At 38.5% G+C, this 19,528-nt stretch overlaps 1 protein-coding gene across 1 annotated transcript; it reads left to right on the top strand.

Moving 5' to 3' along the window:
- The first annotated feature begins 1,498 nt into the window (after nucleotides 1-1,498).
- Nucleotides 1,499-17,483, top strand: LOC113014932 (sodium/hydrogen exchanger 3-like). The gene is made up of 16 exons (XM_026156798.1): nucleotides 1,499-1,942; nucleotides 6,819-7,121; nucleotides 8,184-8,344; nucleotides 10,351-10,429; nucleotides 10,696-10,873; nucleotides 10,985-11,205; nucleotides 11,730-11,932; nucleotides 12,053-12,142; nucleotides 12,225-12,295; nucleotides 12,376-12,505; nucleotides 12,597-12,742; nucleotides 13,735-13,858; nucleotides 14,138-14,311; nucleotides 15,904-15,958; nucleotides 16,045-16,131; nucleotides 16,855-17,483. Exons 1-16 carry the CDS (start codon nucleotides 1,681-1,683, stop codon nucleotides 17,130-17,132), a joined length of 2,562 nt encoding a protein of 853 aa, XP_026012583.1. The 5' UTR covers nucleotides 1,499-1,680; the 3' UTR covers nucleotides 17,133-17,483.
- Nucleotides 17,484-19,528: the final 2,045 nt, after the last annotated feature.

The following is a 19,528-nucleotide window of genomic DNA, read 5'->3' as shown; positions in this document are numbered from 1 at the left end:
AGTTTGTATGTAGTAGAGAAATGGTTTTCAACTCCGTCACAGGACATTGCTCAAAAAGAAGGGTTTAATTGTTCAGTAGTGAAGCTTAATCCATATTCCCCACTATTCTCTGTTATATTTTCTTAGAATAAGTAACAGGGACCAACCAAAGTCTTATGTAAGATTTAAGATAGATATATAAATTAAATCTTCAGCTATTGTCGGCAATACAGAAGTTTTATGCTGCATTTTCTAGAAGGCAGTTTAAAGTGCTTACAAGAAACATTAAAAGATATGATTAAGGCAGGTCTTCCGGGTGCCGCTTTAGCCCACAGGGTGATTGGATGACCACATGCTAAATGGCACTATGGCATGTGCCTTCCTGCTTTCCTGTCCAGTATTTGTTATTGTGCGCAATAAGACAGGTCTTCTCTCTTCCTTCACAGCTTGTCTGCATAGTTGTAATAGTAAAGACACTGTTCGAACACATTCTGAATATCAAAGCTTGTGTTTCTGAACTGCGTTGTTTTAGCTTCTTTGTACTGGTTTCCACTATGTTTTACAGTAGATTTATTGATTTCTGTACTGGACATTGCATCAGAATAATAAGGGGTGTATTTTCAGTTCACTTGTTTGTATTTGGTTCCTCAGCACTCCTACACTCTACATACAGCTCATGACACTTCTTTTAAAGCTGACATTTTTATGTTGTGTTTGATTTGCTGCCCTTTGAGCAACTTTGCGGGGTGAATTTTAAAAATTGCTCATTGTTGTGATATTTTTAATATATTTTTGCTCTTTTTAATGTTAAACCAAAAAGTTTTTGGTTCAGTTAAAACACAGATTGCCATCATCTAACCTGATGTTAGCTGAGAGCCAAAAGCTTCTGGCTTCAGGAAACACTGTCACAAATACTTTTTAGACAGGACGCTTTTTGAAGCAAAGATTATTTGCTTATTGTAACTCAAAAGTTACACACAAATCATTGTACACATTTTTAAATTTTCGCTCATGCTTGTATATCACAATACATGTGTTTATAACATAGTTTCTCTCCAATCAGCACAGGTCCTTGTGTCCAGTAAAACACTTGAATCCAAGTTTAAGTGACATTAAACCTGATCAGTATATGCAACAGCTTAGTTATATCTGTAATGTATGGATATCATATATTACATTGGATCAAAATTTTCATTTTATTTTTATTTTTTAAAAACATGAATCATCTCAACTTATGACATAATAAAATCAAAGTACACATACACCTGCTTCAAAAAAGAGCTTCATAAGTATGTATAAGGAGTTTCTTCCAAAATATTTCCATCAACTCCATCTGAGAAGTAGAAATTTTATGAAAACTTGCTAATACAGACATTCATAGAATTCACTGAGTAACGTGACTAAACTTGCTGGTCTGGGTACAAAAGTGGGTGGAGAAAGACCAGCATCATAATGGGCTGAGCTTCACCTGCTGTAAAAGCTGTATCCTTGACAGAGAGGAGAGCAGAAAGTGGATACCATGCTCTGGTCAGATGAGGATATGGATACATATGTGAAGAGAGTGACAGAGATCTGAGTGAGAAGAAGAAGGCGCAGAAAAAGGAAATGAGACTTTGAGCTGCAGTCTGAGGCTGACTCGAGCATTTTCATCAACAGTCTAAATAGCAGTTTGATTAAAGTTTTAAGATATTTTATCCAATAATGGCAACTCTTTGGCGATTTACACTTTTTCTCTGCATGCTGCTGATGGCGTGTGAAGGCTTGAGCCTGGCTAGTGAAGAAGCAAAAACCCGAAATACACAAACAGAAACTGGGACGGCCTCAAGCTCTAACACAACTGGAGAAGGTGGTCATGGAGGGGCGCCCATCACTACACTGCCTATTGTGACCTGGAAGTGGGATCACATCAGCGTACAGTACCTGGTGGCCCTGTGGGTTTTGGTTTGCTGGCTCTGCAAACTCCGTAAGTCCAATTCATGGAAGTGCTCTCCTTTTCTGAAATCTATTAAAAATAATCCTCTGCACCCAAGATATTAAAAAAAATTTTTTTTTTTGAAGTAGTAATAATTTGTTTCTAGTTTAGGGTTATGCACAACATGTATTTTTGTCACTGGTGCAATTATTATTATTATTTTTTATTATTTCTCAGGTAAGAGCTCTTAAATGTATAAAAACGTGTGTGCTTATACACTTTAGTGATATTTAAATAGAGCCAAACATATGTCCTCTCAGGGCACTTTGCAATCTAAGATTAACCCCACAACTAGAATTTTAAAAAATCATGCAATTCTGTTTAATTAAAACCCCATCATCTTATATTTCACGGCTTTTCCTGAGCTTACTCATCATATAGTGAATTTTTGGATGTGTGACGGACGATATGGACGATTGGACGATATTTGAACCTCATAGAAATCAATGTGAAATATCGGCAACCCGGCATGCCGCGTTGCTTAGCAACACTTATTGTTTAAGCCGACTTTTACTTAATGGCCGCTCTAACACGAGCCAAGTCTGCGGAGAGTCTATTTACAAATATAAGTAAAAATATTGGCCGTTAAAAACACATAAAAACATAGGAAATCACTTTTTTTTTTTTTGGCAGACGATCCCTTTTTGGCAGGATACTCGATCAGACAGAACTCGCGGAATATCTGCCAAAAAGTGAGCGCCTGCAAAAAAAAGTGACTTGCAGAGTTTTCGTGTGTAATGTCCTTATCTATATTGTTTACATAGAGTTTGATGAACAGGCTTTACAAAGGGGTTATATATAACATGCCCTTTTTTCATCTTTATGACCCCGTGTTATTGCACCTACATTACAACCAATCCAATTATATTTGCCACTTAAAATATCTTTATAGTACTATTGTTATATTTTTTGCAGTTCCTGTAAGCCTCTTGGCCAGATTACCCTTTAAAAAGAAATGTTCAACGTCAATGAGACTTTTTAACTGGATAAATAAAGGTGATGTTAAACTCACTTTAAAAAAAAAACTGATTATAACTTTTTCCTTGTGACTGGAATGTTGTTTGGGGCTCCAGATGACATGACATCATAAGTTTTCGTGTCCCAGGATACGGGGACATTTGTTTTGACATATTATAGGCCAACAAGTTATTTATAGCAGTTTATAAATGGGTAGGCACTTTTTGGTATACACCACTCTTTTTTTGTCTTCCAAAAAGTGATTTCCAACGTGTGTAATTTTTTTTTTTTGTAATACCTTTACTTATAAATAGACTAAATAAATAGAGAAAATAGACTTTAGCGAATAGGATTTACAAAGGGGTTACTTATAAACTAAAGAAAGGACTTATTTTGCAAGTATTTTACCCACTGGGTTATTTTACCTACAATATAACTAATCCAGTCCTTTATAGCCAGTTGAAATATCTTTACAGAACTATTGTTATACTTCTTGCAATTTCTGCTGCCCTCTTGGCCAGGTCTCTCTCTCTTTAAAAAAAAGTAATGTCATTGTCAATTTAACTGGATAAAAGAAGGATATTTAAAAATCACTTTGCCAAAAAATTGTGGCTTCTACCTTGTGACAAGAATGTTGTTTGTAGCTCGAGGATGAGGGATAGTTAGTGGGGGTAGGTTCATTGATCAATCTAAATTGCCCATAGGTGTGAATGTGGAAGTGAGTGTGGTGTACCCTGCCTCTCACCCTTTGACAGCTGGCATAGCCTCCAGCGCCCCCCACAATCCTGAAAAGGATAAGAAGAAGCGAATGGATGGATGGATGGATGGACATGAGGGATACATTTGACATATGTTTCACATATCATAGGCCAACAAGCCATTAAAAGTAATTTAAATATGGAAAATCACTTTTTGGCAAATACAAGAAATCCCTTTTCAGCACAACACTGTCTGTGCAGTGCGTCCAGAGTGTAGAGAATTATTTCAATCAAATAAAAAGTGAAATTCAGAGCATAGCAGCCAAATCAGACTGTTTTTTTGATCGTGAGGTACAGAGCTGAGGATGTGAAGCTGCAGACTAAGGCAGAGCAGCGTGGATGGTCGAGGAGAGGTTGCAGTACTGGTGATTAGAAGCAGACATGGACGAGATGATCTTAAAAATAGTTTGTCCAGCTGTCCACATATCCATCCAGCCCTTCTGGCTCTCTGACAGCTGGCACAGCTTCCAGCCTGATGAATATGTTGGCTGAGGGCGAGGAGCTTTCTCTAGCCCAACCAACTACTTCATCTAGGAGGAAATGTTGATCTCATCATCGCCGTTCCAACATCGGCCGTCCAAGTCCACACTACTGAATACTGATGGATATGTGGACAGCTGGACAAAGCCTCATCACTGCAGCAGCCTCCTCTGCCTGAAGCTCTGCTGATCAGGGTGGGTTAACGAAAACCTTTGGCCAGCTCGTCAATGCCACTGCAGCTAGTCTCCCACAGAAGGACCCTTGATTCTCTGCCGTAGAAATGGTGACCTCAGACTCCCCCAAAGAACTCATATCTAAAACAGAATTTCCAGTTTTGTTTTGCTGTTGTGAAATATAGGTTACTGGGGTCACTGGGGACACATTTAAATTTGTAAAATGTAAAAAGAAAAAAACAAACCAAAAAAATCACTTAGAACTATGACAAATGCAATTAAATGAAAAAAAAAAAGGTTTAATTCCATATTTATACATACATTTTTTTCACAATCCATGGGATGCATGAAGCTCTCACATTCAAGACCCTTGAGTTAGTACATTAAAACCTTGTATCTGTCCACAGACCCTAATTATAGTCTGAATCTGAATTCTCCCAATACCAACAGCATTGTTATTTATGTTTCCAGTAGTCAGAATGAAACTGTCCAGGTTTGAGCAGGAAGCAGTTTTGCTATAGCTGAAAGGCAGAAAGTGACAAAGTCCAAAGGGGTTATGTCCTGCTAGTTCAGGGCATAACAATTAAAATACAAAGTTGCCTGACAGTCAAATGAAAACTCTGACATGGAGCAATAAAGGAGAAACACACAAGGCAGGGTAAATACACACAATAACAAATAACAAAGACAAGGACATGGTTATATATGCAGGAAGGTCAGGAATGACAGAAACTAATCAAGGAGGTAAAACTAAACACAGCACACAGGAGACCAGAAACTACTGTAACAAAATGAAACCTCAAATGACTCAACAGGAAAATACGTTACACAGAGGCAGGAATTTGACAAGAAGATACAAAAAGGCACGGCTAAACTGAACCAAAACACAATAAAGTAAATATAAATAACAATGTAAATTCCAAAGTAATAAGAACTGGGGACTAAGAATCGTAATACAGAGGGTGACAGGAAACCTGATCGGAAATGGAGTTAAAAAAACTCAATGGAATTCAAAACCCCTGGACTACTATGGAAGAGACAGAAATCAAGAGAAAATAAACAAACCTAGAATAGAGGAAAAAATAAGATAAAACCAAATTAGGTTATTAATTACAGACTCGATAAGAAGTCTACACAACAAAACTCAGTGACCGTGACACCACACACCTGTTGCAACTTTTCCACACATTATACGGTATACACAGATGGATTTTGGCTCCATCTCATTTACAGTATATGTTTGAATGTATTTCTTCATTTAAAGGAAAACTGGTGAAAATGCTCCTAAACCCACAAATTTAACAGGTATCCAATGACCTCTGTTCCATCACTGACTGTGTCACAAATCCCCGTGGACGTGCCCAGAAAATACAAACAAAGCAATAAATTGTCAAAGCAACAACTAAACCAGACAGTCACACACTGCAATCTTGCGTATGGTCAGTCGGCCTATAGTCTACTGGTTTTTAATTTAGAGCTGGTCACTAGATAATTGCATGTCTGGCTCTTGTTGCTGGTCTGTTTGGTCATCCTTTTCTTGAGTTAAACCTTTTTAAACGTAAAGCTAACTCCTCAAAATCTCAGCTGATCTACTTCACGAGAGACTGCACAGATGTGGTTTTATAAGGAGTCAAGTTAGTGATCAAAAGTGAGAGTTTAAAAGTGTAAGTGTTTTGGTTACCTCATTATTTTTTGTTTGTTTATAGATTTCCAGTATTTTTTTTTTTTTTTACAAGAGGTTCCTTTGAGTTAAATTTAAAAAAGTGATTAACCTTTGCATGGTGTGGAGAGAATCTTTAACTTGTTGGAGGTCCTTGAGTGAATATGTTTTAGTAATGGGAGAATATATTCACTTTTACTGTGATATGAGTCTTACATATATATAAAATTGGAAGCTTTATGATTGTTTTAGCTGCTTTCTATATGTGTGGAATGACACACAAATTTGTACATTAACTCAAAAACCTGAAAGCAAAAATTCTCATTTTTCATCCTCACTGAAGTTGATATTATCAAAAATATTCATTTTGATTCTGTGCTTGCACAAATGTAAGCTGTATTGGGGACTATAGTTTTTGGAATTTAATCTTCAACTAATTTTAAATACAGATGTGCACAACATAAGTGCAACCCTGTGGGGTAAGAACAGGTGTACACTGTGGTTCAGTAGTTTTTATTGTTAAATAAATTTTAGTGACACTTTATGAGCTCATTAGACATGTGGTTATCTTTGGTTATGCAGACAGGTTTCACACACGATCCAACCACCTCACGTGTTGCTCATATCCCCAGATGCTTTTTTTTAGATGAGCAAAAGTTGATCATTTGCAGAAGTTGCAAATGGTCAACTAGAGTTTTATATTTAAGTGAACTGAAGTGAACTGAGCTTTGAACATTTGCCAGCTCCTACCTGACAGGAAGAAGAGCGGCTTAAAATCAAAGGTTGTTACAATTGATTGATGGTTCTTGTCTTTGTCTTGATCTTTTTTCTCCTCTCAGTCATTGAGGCCAACCATAATGTCACCAACTACATACCTGAGAGTGCCCTCCTCATCTGCTCTGGTTTCATTTTGGGTGGCATGATTTGGGGTGCAGACAAGGTGCAGACCTTCTCACTGAGCCCAACAGTCTTCTTCTATTTCCTGTTGCCTCAAATCATTCTGGATTCAGGCTACCACATGCCAAACAAGCTCTTCTTCACAAACCTGGGTGCTATTTTGATCCATGCCGTCATTGGGACCTGCTGGAATGCTGCCAGTTTGGGGCTGTCGCTATGGGGGTGTCACATGGGAGGAGCCATGGGTAAGAGAGGATCTTTGATTTATTCCATTTCAGCACACCTGCTGCTGCGACTCACACAGAGGAAGCGATCCATTCTGAGATGTTTAGACTGATAGCTACGATTTGTGATATTTGTAGTGTTGCTTAGCATACTAAAGGATTATTAAAAATCTAAGTAAAAGAAGGAGACATTTAAAAATATCAGTTAGTTACTTCGTTGGAACTAACAATCCACATTTTGAGGCTTGACTGATAAGGATTTGGTCGGCAGCATGTTGGTTATTATAATCCAGAAGGGGCCAAATTTGGAAAAAAGGGTGGATTTCTACATTATCAGCTACTGATAGAAAGCTTGGTTATTAAGCTGTGTGCATAAACTGGAGGCTAATTAGAGCTATTTTCTTTTTAAATATTCACATTTAACTCACAAAACGTTTTGCACAAACTCTGCATCGTAATAATTGAACTGTGCATAAAACATGCACAGTAAATCTTGCTGGCTGCACAAAACAGAGAAAAAAAAAACTTTATTTATATAACAAAAAACTAAAATACAAATTCATGTTTCTCAACGTGTAGCAGACAAATAGTGGGAAAAAAGGCAATTAACAATGGAAGCGAGACAGACCATCATAACACACACATTGTTGTGACACAAATGACACAAACATAAGCACTTCAAACCTGGCTTTATATTTTACCCCTGAAGGCTGTGATTGTTCTGGAACAAAGACATGAGGAACAAATGAAAGTTGTACAGTCACATGACTTAAGCAAGCTGCCTGAAAAGAGCTTTCTTTAGTATTACAGAAATCCTTTAATACTTTACTTTTATTCTTTGTTTGAATACATTAAACAACAGCATCAGTAGCTGCTAATTTGGTTTAATTCCCAAACTTTCTCCAAATGCAGACTTAATAAGTTTATTTTATGCTTAGGCCTTGTCCACTGCACTGGACGAGACTGGAGAGAGATTTGACACGATTTATTCTATTAATGAATTAGAATGCTTACTTTGTAATTCTCAGCTACAGAAAATATGAGCTAGGTTTATTGTATTTCCGGCCCTCTGTATCTGTACAGGTGACCTGGACATCGGTCTGCTGCAGTATCTTCTTTTCGGAAGTCTGATGGCTGCTGTGGACCCCGTGGCTGTCTTAGCTGTGTTTGATCAGGTCCACGTTAACGAAGTCCTCTTCATCATAGTGTTTGGAGAGTCGCTGCTCAACGACGGTGTGACAGTGGTTAGTATGATAAACTCTGTAAACGCAAGCTTTTCACCAAACCAAAACGTGGAGTCTGCTTACACACCGCAAAGAGCAATGAGGCCGAGACCTTACCGAGACGGGGAGCTCAGGTTTCTAGAATCTAAAACAGCAGCGCCTGTTCCTTTAATGACTATTAAAACCTTTACTGTGAAAAAGCAAGCCAGAGTCCTTTAACAGAGCACCTGGTTAACTTTGTTAGGCTGGATACTGACTCAGTATTAATATTAATGTCTAACATCCAAAAACCTGCCTCCTAATAATGTCAGAAAGCTTGACATAACAAGACAGAATAAAAATTGCGTATACATTGCAATTCATTTGACTTTGACCTTTGACTGTACTTGACATCATTTTTATACTCTTGCATTTAAGAAATTTTTTCTTTAAAAAAATCACATTACATTTAATACATTTAAAGGGTTTAATTGTTTTATTATTATTATTATTATTATTATTATTATTATTATTATTATTATTATGTTACATATTTTGTGTGCAGGTAAACTTTAAAACATTGCAGTTTCTAAAATGGGACCTAAAATGGGACCTGCCGAGCCTTCTTTACGAGGGTGTTGGTGTTATGGATCCAACATTAACATAAGACCATTGGAGATGTGGGTGCCCAACAAATTAAAGATTGAGACAGATTCCATCTGTTCTCCTCCTATAAGAGGGGAGAGGACCCGTCTATGCCTCTCGAAGTCTCTACCTATGTCCTGAAGAAACTGGACCTTTGGTGATTAGGATGTCTGGACTTATGGTGCTGAATGAGCTGTAGTAGTGATCATATTGGGCAAAGGTGTGAGATCCTCTGCAAGTTGGATGCTGCTGTTGTGGATTGGGGGGCTCTGGCCTTTGTAGTTGGTGAGCGTTTGGATGCCCCTCCACACCTGAGGAAGTGAGGAAGCCCTCTATCATTCACCTGAAAGCCTCCTTGGCCTGTTTGATGCCCCTCCTCAGGTTGGCAGGGATGTGGAGCAGAGAAAGTTGGTGTACCAAGTAGTATGGTAATCTTTGATGATGTTGCAGGCTCTGATGAGCTCTGCAGCAATTTCTTTTCTGAGACACTGGAGCTGCAGAATAAGATGGAGATAGAGCTACTCAGCAAGTTTTCAAGGTGCCTCATTAGTAAGTGGAGCGAATGGGGAGGGGAAGGTGTGCTCTCCTCATCCGGCACAGCGATGCAGGTGCTTCCGAGCCCGTTTAACTACTGATGCTGTATTAAGTGACCAGCCCAGGCTATCAGTTATCTGTACTCCCAGAAACATGATGCTGCCAACTATCTTCACCACTGCTGTGTCATCTGCATACTTAATGATGTGATTAGAAGCAAGTGCAGCACTGCAGTCATGTGTCAGCATTGTCAACAGCAGTGGGCTTGGGAACGAGGCCTGTTTGCCTGATTGAATTCTCCTACTACAATACAAACGCCCTCTGGCAAAGTGGCTTGAAACTCGGTGAAGGTCTTAAAGATCACTCAGGGTCTATTTTGTGTTTGCACTGGAGGGGATGTTTACAGCCATAATATTCATAGTGGTAAATTCTCTGGGCAGGTCACACAGTCTGCCATTAACAGTGAGCAGCTCTGTTTCAGGAGAACACTGACTTAAGACCGCTGCTGTGTTTGTACTTCATCTGTTGCTTGTGTAAATACAAAACCCACCTCCACAGAATTTACCACAAAATGTTTGGCTCCTGTGTAGCCACATTGTGATTAACCCCATGCAGACTAACTACATAATCAGGAACAGGGTTCAGCCATGTCTCAATCAGAACCATGGCACAGGAGTCTCTCACCTCCCGTTTTGATGTTAGGTCCAGCAGTGAGAATATGATGGAAGTTTATCTCCTGTTGAGTGCTACATACTAGAAAAGAAAAGTCTGAAAACATTCCAGTCTGACTGTCCAAACGCTGACAGTTTTTGTTTGTTTCTTTTATATATATACTGATCACTCAATAAGTTTTCTTTTTTTTCTCTTAGGTGCTTTTTAATGTGTTTGATGCATTTGTATCGCTGGGAGGAGGCCGAATTAATGCAGCAGAAATTATTAAAGGAATAGGTAAGCTATAACATTTATCTGGTAAAAGAAAATGTATTTGTTCATGCAGTGTAATTGCTCACAGTCAAGTCTGGCAAAATAGACAGTGTAGAGTGTCCCTGCTGCAACACACAAATGTGTTGACCATTTTGATTTGTCGGGTGTGGACACAAAATAAATTAAACACTTTTTATGCTATCACTGCCCTGTAAGGCTAGTATGTTTTAGAGGGGAGTAAACAATAGCACTAAAAAATAGATTTTTATATGTTTCCTCTCTCTCCACAGTTTCCTTCTTTGTGGTTGCATTTGGTGGTTCCCTTGTGGGCATAGCATTCGGCATACTAATTTCACTTCTGACCAGATGCACAAAAAACATCCAGATCATCGAGCCAGGCTTCATCTTTGTCATGGGATACCTTTCCTACCTGACTGCTGAGATGCTTTCTCTGTCTGCTATCCTTTCGTGAGTATTTCACAACTGAAATATAATTTGTTTTATTATGTCTGTATCCATTTTATATATGTAAAAATGAGGTAAACATATTTAGAGTTTACTTTGCGGTTCCTTCTGTAGGACTACATTCTGCGGTGTGTTATGTCAGAAGTACGTCAGAGCAAACATGGATGAGAGTTCCGTCCAAACAGTCAAATATGCCATGAAGGTTTTCGCCAACGGATCAGAAACCATCATCTTTGTTTTCCTCGGTATCTCGGCCATCGATAAGGTTATCTGGGTTTGGAACACGGGCTTCATCCTCCTCACAGTCTTCTTCGTCTTTGTGTATAGATTCATTGGTGAGATTTTGTTGTTTGGCTATCACTGTTGAGTCAAAGCATCACACACATTGTGGGGTAAAAACTTGGTGTGTTATGCAAAGAAATCTTCTGCTGCTGCAGCACAAAGATCAAATGACACACATTTACAAGAATACGTGTGTCAAGAACACTGAGCGACCGGACTCAGAGGCAGGATTCACAGTATTCAAGTTTAGTGAGCTTATTTACAATGAAAACACCAGAGTGATACATACAGGTAGTGATAAGGGAAAATAGGGGCTCCAGGAATCCAGGGGAAGGGGCAGCCAAACAATGTCTTCTCATTTACTCTGCTCAGGCTGTCTCTAAAAACACTGTGCGGCAGGGAAAATCCAGGAAAGGTCTGTACACAAGAGGGACAACAATGAGATTAGTATGAGGCAAAGAAAACACTAGACTTGAGTGCTGAGCTTTACTAAAAGCGTAATTCAACAATCCAGCAAAAAGCACCACCGATGTGTGAAGTCTTTAAATAACTGTGTGTGTTTGTATGTCTATTCCAGGTGTGTTTTTCCTGCAGTGGATCCTTAACAGGTACAGGCTGGTCCCAGTTGAATTAATAGATATGGTGATCATGAGCTACGGTGGCCTACGAGGGGCTGTTGCGTATGGTCTGGCTGTGTTGCTGGATGAGAAAAAGATAAAGGAGAAAAACCTGATGATCTGCACTACTCTCATTGTGGTGTACTTCACTGTCATCTTGCAGGTAGTGAATTTTTGGAGTTGATAATTCGCTAAAATATGTGTACATTAGTTTGCTTGTTAATTACACAGTCTGTGTTAGAGCTTAATTTTGTTGGCACATTTGTGCTTGACATTGTTACAGGGAATAACGATGAAACCTCTGGTCATGTGGCTTAAAGTAAAGAGAGCTGCAGTAACTGAGGTCTCACTCCTAGAGAAAATTACAAACAAGGTAAATCTAATAAAACACGTCATGTTTCACCGACAAAAACGTTTCCCGCCCAGTTTCTACAAAGTCCTTCTCCTTTCTTTAGATGTTTAATCACACTCTGGTTGCCATCGAAGACATATCAGGACAAATAGGAGATAACTACTTCAGGGGCAAGTATGTACAAGACTTAATACATAATTCCAAAATGCCTTTTAATTTTAAAGTAAGCAACAGTGATATTTCTTTTTGTAAAGGTGGAGGCATTTTGAGGAGAAGTGGATGACGCCATTTTTGATGAAGCCATCTGCAAGGAAGAAACAAGATGACGTGTTTGATGTCTTCCATCAGCTGAACCTCAAGGATGCCATGGAATATGTGACTGAAGTGAGAATCATTTGTGCAAATTCAAGTATGTTTTGCTCAAGTACAAATTAAATGAAACTGAGAAGATTACTGCTGGTGTCTTCTGTTGCAGGGCGAGCGTAGAGGCTCTCTGGAGTTTGTCCGTAATGACAGCGCCATTCTTGATTTCAAGAAAAAGCTGGAAAGTGAATACACAGAGGTCATGCCTGACATCCCACCTTACATGATAAATGATCATGGTGCAATGTTCACTATGGGGTGAGCAATCTGGATTTTTATGACAGTGTGAAAATATATACAGAGGGTAAAATAAGTATTAAACACGTCACCGATTTTAAGTGAATATATTTCTAAAGGTGTTGTTGAAATAAAACTCTCACCAGATGTCAGTAACAACCCATCCAATCCACACATGCAAAGAAATCAAACTATTGATGTCCATAAATTCAGTTATGTATAATAATGAGAAATGACACAGGGATAAAGTGCTTACTGGATTTTTTTTAATGCTTTGTACAAAAGTCTTCGTGGTTTCAAGAAACTAGTCACATGCATTGCCAGGCGCATCTGGTCATGGGTAGTTTGTGCTGAAATGATGTTCCTTCCACTTCTGGATTGTGGCCCCAGCAGTGCTCACTGCAACCTTCACTAATTTCAAAATATCTTCTCTAATCAATGCCATCAGTGTGTTTTGCAACAATTATGCTCTGACGGTGTTGCGAGAGCTCACTGGTTTCACTGATCATGAGATGCTTGCCGTGTGGCACCTTGATAATGAGACACCAGTTTATAACCCATCAATTGGGACTGAACAAGCTGAAGTTAATTTGCACTGAGTGGCTGGATTGCGTTCTAATTGCTGGTGTCATGACTTTTCATGGCTTTTTGCATCTCCCTTTCTTCATGTGTTCAATGCTTTTTCTTTGTGTCATTTTTCATTTTATACATAAGTTAATTTCTGGACATGCATAGTTTGATGTCTTTGTATGTGTGGATTGGATGGGTTGTTCCAGATATGTTGTGAGAATTTGATATTAATAGCACCTTTAGAAATATATTTAATTAGAAAATTTGTGTACTGATTTGATGCATTCAATACTTTTTATACCTACTTAATAGACACAACTTACTGCAACTATTCAGTGCCTTCAAACAGCTTCCGTTCACCACCATATTTTAAAAATGAAACCAGACTCTTTTGATATTGTTGTATTGCTTTAAGTCAGTGACATGATTGGCTTCCTCTGCAGTAGAGACCATATTCCATCAGTGAGCCTGGAAATGCACGAGCAGACCATGAAGGCTATGAGGGGAGCTGAGGCAGTTGATGTTCACCACCTTCTTGATCAGCATCTCTACAAGAGCAGAAAACAGGTAATGAGCAAATTCAGTCATTGCATGAGGGACTTACTAAAGCATCCTAGTAATACATGTCCATTTAACCATTAAATTACTGAGGTGTATGTGAACTAAAAACAACAAACTGTTATTTATGGCTGGCTATAGACAAATGTATATTTTATGTATATATGCAAATCCTCAGCTTATTTGCTTGAACTGTGGCTGAGCTTGACTTTGTGTCCTTCCTGAACTATTGTTGGTTTCTGTTTTATAAAGCAGTAACAAACTGACTTCTCATTCTGTTGTTTATAGTATCGCCACGGGTTCAGTCGCAGTGATTTCAAAATCAACAGAGATGAGAAAGAAGTCCAGGAGATCTTCCAGAGAACCATGAGGAACCGGTTGGAGTCATTCAAGTCTGCAAAGATGGGTGTTTCACCTCCAAAGACAATTGTCAAGTACTCAAAGAAAGAACAGCAGGAGAAGGTAAAGACAAAAAGAGGGAATAAGCACACCCTACCACTGTTTGCAGAGTTGATTATGTCTCTTCTGAAGTCCAGTGAAGAGGAAATACGGTCCTTCCCCAAAGCTTCATTTTTAGTTTTTTTTTTCCATTTGACTTCAGTGTAGTACTGAAATACCTTGGTACAAGACAGTGGTCTGGAAACTGAAAACCAGCTGCTGGACTTTTGAGAGAGAAATGTTGTCCTTTTCTTTTTAAATATTGCGTGGCTCAATAGACCTACGTCATCTTTTTATGGTTTTCTGTTTCATGATGCTCCAAATGTTTTTAGTTGGTAAAAGTTCTGGACTGCAGGCAGGCTGGTTCAGCACCCAGACTCTTCTATGAAGTCATGCTGCTGTGATAGCAATCTGCAAATTAGCAAAGCCTTCCCTGAAAAACATGTAATCTGGATGGGAGCATACTGTATGTTGACCTTTATACATACCTTTTAGCACTGCTGGTGCCTTTCCAAATATGCAAGCAACCACTTCCATATGCATCTCCATACCATCCAAGATGCAGCCTTTTGAACTGAGTGCTGGTAACAATCCAGAGAGTCCCTCTCCCCGTTAGTCTTGAGAATGTGGTGTCCATGTCTTGCAAAAAGAATTTCACATTTTAATTCATCTGACCATGGAACAGTTTTTTCATGTTGCCTCAGTTTCTTTGTTTTTATGATTTTTTAAAGGCACGTTGTGTTATATTTCTTCTTTTGTCTTTGATGTCAAGAAACATTTAATTTTATTAATTTTTAAATCCTGCCTGGAAGTTTTATCAGTCAGAACCATGATCTGAATGTACTGTTATGCCAAACAAACTTGGATCTTTCCAAGATCAGCTCTATAAATTCTCTATAGGCTCCTCTTGTTCATGTGCGTCATTTATCTAGGTCAAGTTTATTTATATAACGCATTTCCCAGAGCTCATGCTGCACAAAGTCTTTAAAAACTAAAATGCAACTAAAACAATTAAAATGTGCAGCAATAAAAATATAAAAGAGAAAAAGTAATACAATAAGAGAATAAAGACAGCCAACACAACAATGGCCATAAGGGATATTTAGACATGGAGTGAAAACAAAAGGAAGCATTAAACAATACTTGGAAGTGCACAGATTTGTGCGCGAATTGCCAAAGGACAATGGGACACTGAGACATTAATACAAATCAAGGAGACCGAGACAAGGGAATTAGATTCAATACAAAGCACAGGTGACAACAAGATGCCAAAGGAAAGATAGGAGCTAAACACAATGGGGCACAAAGGAAAGACTAAGAAAACAATAATCAGCAATAATAAACGATACAAAATAAACCCAAGTCAGACACTTTTCAAAATAATCAGAAACTCAAACAAGGAACTAGGACTTGAGATATGCAGAAATGTGGCAAACAAGAATAAATAATAATTGATTGTTGTTGATAAGTGATTGCAGAGTGCCCTCTGCTAGACAAACTAGGAAACATCGCTATGGGTTGGACATGGCTGAGGGCGTTGATCTTGTCTCTTTTACTTTACCTTCAGTTTTTTTTAAACATCATATGTGATTAAATAAATCTCCTTCGTTCTACAGACCCCAAATGGAAAGTCAGTGAGCAAGACTAAACTCTGCCATTCTGGTGATGAAGGTTTGTCTGCTTGTGGGGTTTTTTGTGTTTTTGTTTTTTTCAGATTTAAAGTCTTAGCAAACTAATTTTCTCATTTTCATTTTTAGACTTTGAGTTCTCAGAAGGAGATAGCGCCTCTGGCTATGACTCGTCATACCCTTCTTTCTCCATGAGAGCCACGTACAGACCAGGAGGTGAGATCAATGCACTTTCTACATCCTGTATGAAACCAAACATATATTTTTGAGAATGATTAAGAGAGTAGCAGATGCTGTTATTATAAACACAGAGATTAGGGAAACATACAACAGAGGGAACTAAATAGACAGTTTGTGTGCAATAAAAACCCCCAAAAAAGGTGAAATATAAAAGTGTGGTAGAAAGGTCTCTACAGAGCTGCAGATGAGCCACAAACCACACCACACAACAAAAAGTATGTAAGGGTTATGTAAGGGTGAGCTGCAGGGTAAAGGCACCAGACTGTCATACAACACAAGGACTTTGTACTAGTGGGCTGACAGGTTTAAAATCAGCAAATGTTCGATCCGTCTGTGTTGAATATTTCCATTCTTACCTGTTGGGAACAGTTTAGGGCTACAGTGCAAATATGAAAGCAGCTCATTATCATAGAATTTATTTCGAATTTCCTAATACTGTTCTGACTCTGCAAGCAAACACCTATAAAACACTTTCACAGTTGAGTTTATGTATAAATGTCAAATAAAAAAAAACAACAACTCCAGAACAGCGAGTGTATTTGAGTTTAAACGTTTAAGCTGAATTAAAGTGGATAGACCACAAGCGCAAGGGATGAGCAGCCAATAATGGTTTCACTTGTATGAAAATGTAATGCAGAGAACAACAGTGGCCCTAATATTGAACCCTGAGGTACTGATTCAGTTTTTTCTTTCATTAAGGTGGGATTGAGAACCCAGCCTTCGTGCCAGATCTGTACCCCACGGATTTGTTGCAGGAGATCCCTCCTTGGCTGGCAGAGAGTGAACCCGACAGCAGCATGGTGGCTCCGTCATTGCGAGCCCAGGCGAATCTTCCCAATTCACCTATGGAAATGCGCCGCCTGGGGCTTCTTCGTGCCAGCACTCGCTCTACTGACACAAAGCAGATGAACAATGATCAGTTGCCCCCTCCACCAACATCTCCTCCTCCCCCTCCTCCTCCCAGTGGCCAAATGTAACTGTATCCCAATGCAGACACCCTGTTCTGTCTCACTTGAACCTGGAACAAAGACACAAAACAAACCTCAGACTAATTAACCATCTACTCTCATACTGACAAGAAAATGTTTATTTTTCCATGACTATGGTTAGCTCCTGTGTTTCTACACAAAACATTTACATAACCTCTTTAAACAACCCCTGCTGTTTTTAGGTTCACCCTTCACTTGGCAAAAGAAAAACTGCACTGAAACAAATCCTTTATGTTCAACATTAGATATATGTTGAACATTGTCATATAGTCTGTGGTTTGTAGTAAACATGCTATTGAAAATTATTATTTAAGGGTTTTTTTTTCAAAACATCTTAATATTATGTAAAAACATTTCAAATGACGTGTAGATCTCAATTATAAAAACAGTGATTTAAAATACTTTCTGAATCTATAATCCATACATTCGTATTGCAGAATACCACAACAACTTTCACCACTTGGGGCACTATTTTGTGTGAAAGATGAAATATTACTAACAAATAAAATGCTACATAGGTCAATGATGCAAACACATTTTAGTGGGATGCATTTAAACATTTGCAGCATATATAACAGAGGTGGGACCAAGTCATTGTTTTGCAAGTCTCAAGTAAGTCTCAAGTCTTTATCCTCAAGTCTCAAGTCAAGTCTCAAGTAATGTCAGGCAAGTCAGAGTCGGGTCTCAAGTCACTGGTGTAAAAGTCCGAGTCAAGTCACAAGTCTGAAACTTTGAATTTCAAGTCCTTTCGAGTCTTTAAAAAAAACAAAACGAAAAAATAATGTTGCAGTTATGCTAAATGTAAATATTAGACCATGTAATTTTAAAATCTGTGTTTTTCTCAACACATGACAAAATAGTTAACTTAGAAAATATACACAAATTGTGAAATTGCACCTCTTTAAAATGCAGCTCAATTAAACCTAGCTCCAAGAATAATTTTCACCGACAGTTCTGAGATACGCTGCATGTTATTCTTGGATGCGGTTGTAGGACCGGCTTTAAAATCGCATGACAAAAATATCATACACATTAAAAAAACTGTATCACCAACGTAGCCTGGACAACATTTGCTAGTTAGATGAAGTCAGCTATCTCATCGTAGCATATTTATATGCATATTTATAATCATACGGTTCTTGGAGTGAGTGCATACACTCATGAAGTTTAGTAACTTCAGGTCACTGCAACAAGCCCAGGTACAGTTTACCGACGGATGGGTGCAGGACCTTGAAATGCACCGTGTAGAACGAAAGACCATCGTACGTATCATAAGTTTACCAGTCTCACAAATCGTCGTCATAAATACACATTCGTTAACCGTTTATTAATAGGACCTTTGAGCTCAACGGTAATTAATTAGTAGTGGAAATAATTTCTGGTAGCATCACAGAAATGTAGCAGTGACAATAATACTGTATGCTGTAATCGTACTGGGCAATTAGTGATACAAAAAACCTGTTTTATCCTGTGAATAAAAGTATATGTTTTTGTCAATGTACCATAATAACAGAGGCGAAACGCAATATTGTGTCAGGACAATTCACTATTTATGCACAATAAATAAAGGAGCATAGCGCAACAATTTCTGTTCAGCGCCAGACTTGCTTGTAACCTATATCACCAGTTATGTTAAGAAAAATGACGTATTAACTACTACAGCAGACTGACCTTTGTGTAAATGCTTGGAGCAGACTAACCTGTGAGCTGGAGGGTTCTGGGACGTTATAATTGGTCTTTGAATGGCTGCAATCCAGGCCACCCGTCGCCTCTTTGTTACTTCGGAAACATGGCTCGAACAATTTCTCTTCAACGACGTAATCCGATAACAACCGATCTCTTTACCCGTCGGCTTCCCATGGCTGTCATGCGACCGGCTATTGCAGTTAATAATACAACGGCTTCTTGTGTTTCTTTTTATCGCTGTATAACTGATTTTAATTGAAAGCCTGCGTGCGCTAGTACCGCTTGCCACGAGTTCCCAGAATCCTTTGCGGTTCTACCCGTGAATGACGTCACATTTTCAATCTCTATATAATATGCATGTTAAATTTTGTATTTGGGGTAAAATATCAAGTCTTTTCAAGTAAACCGGTTCAAGTCCAATTCAAGTCCCAAGTCATTGGTGTAAAAGTCCAAGTCAAGTCACAAGTCTTAGAACATTTTTTCAAGTCAAGTCTAAAGTCATAAAATTAATGACTCGAGTCTGACTCGAGTCCAAGTCATGTGACTCGAGTCCACACCTCTGATATATAATGCAGATTCTTAGTATTATTTAGTGAGGCTCCAGCCTGCTCTGAAAGCTCTCTGTTTTTTTGACTTTTGACTCTTGCAACGGAAGGAAGAGAGGACATCCCAAATATGGTCATCTCAGATGCTCCACC

Source organism: Astatotilapia calliptera, chromosome 22 (genome assembly GCF_900246225.1).
Source record: "Astatotilapia calliptera chromosome 22, fAstCal1.2, whole genome shotgun sequence".
Classification (NCBI taxonomy): domain Eukaryota; kingdom Metazoa; phylum Chordata; class Actinopteri; order Cichliformes; family Cichlidae; genus Astatotilapia; species Astatotilapia calliptera.
The sequence above is the reverse complement of the archived record's forward strand: the minus strand, read 5'-3'. Positions and strand labels throughout refer to the sequence as shown.

Excerpts from the sequence above, each read along its gene's own strand:
- LOC113014932 (XM_026156798.1), top strand. The coding sequence starts at position 1,681 with ATGGCAACTCTTTGGCGATTTACACTTTTTCTCTGCATGCTGCTGATG. Across the intron at positions 10,874-10,984 it reads TCTCTGTCTGCTATCCTTTC|GACTACATTCTGCGGTGTGT; the intron begins GTGAGTATTTCA and ends TTCCTTCTGTAG. Across the intron at positions 12,296-12,375 it reads GATAACTACTTCAGGGGCAA|GTGGAGGCATTTTGAGGAGA; the intron begins GTATGTACAAGA and ends CTTTTTGTAAAG.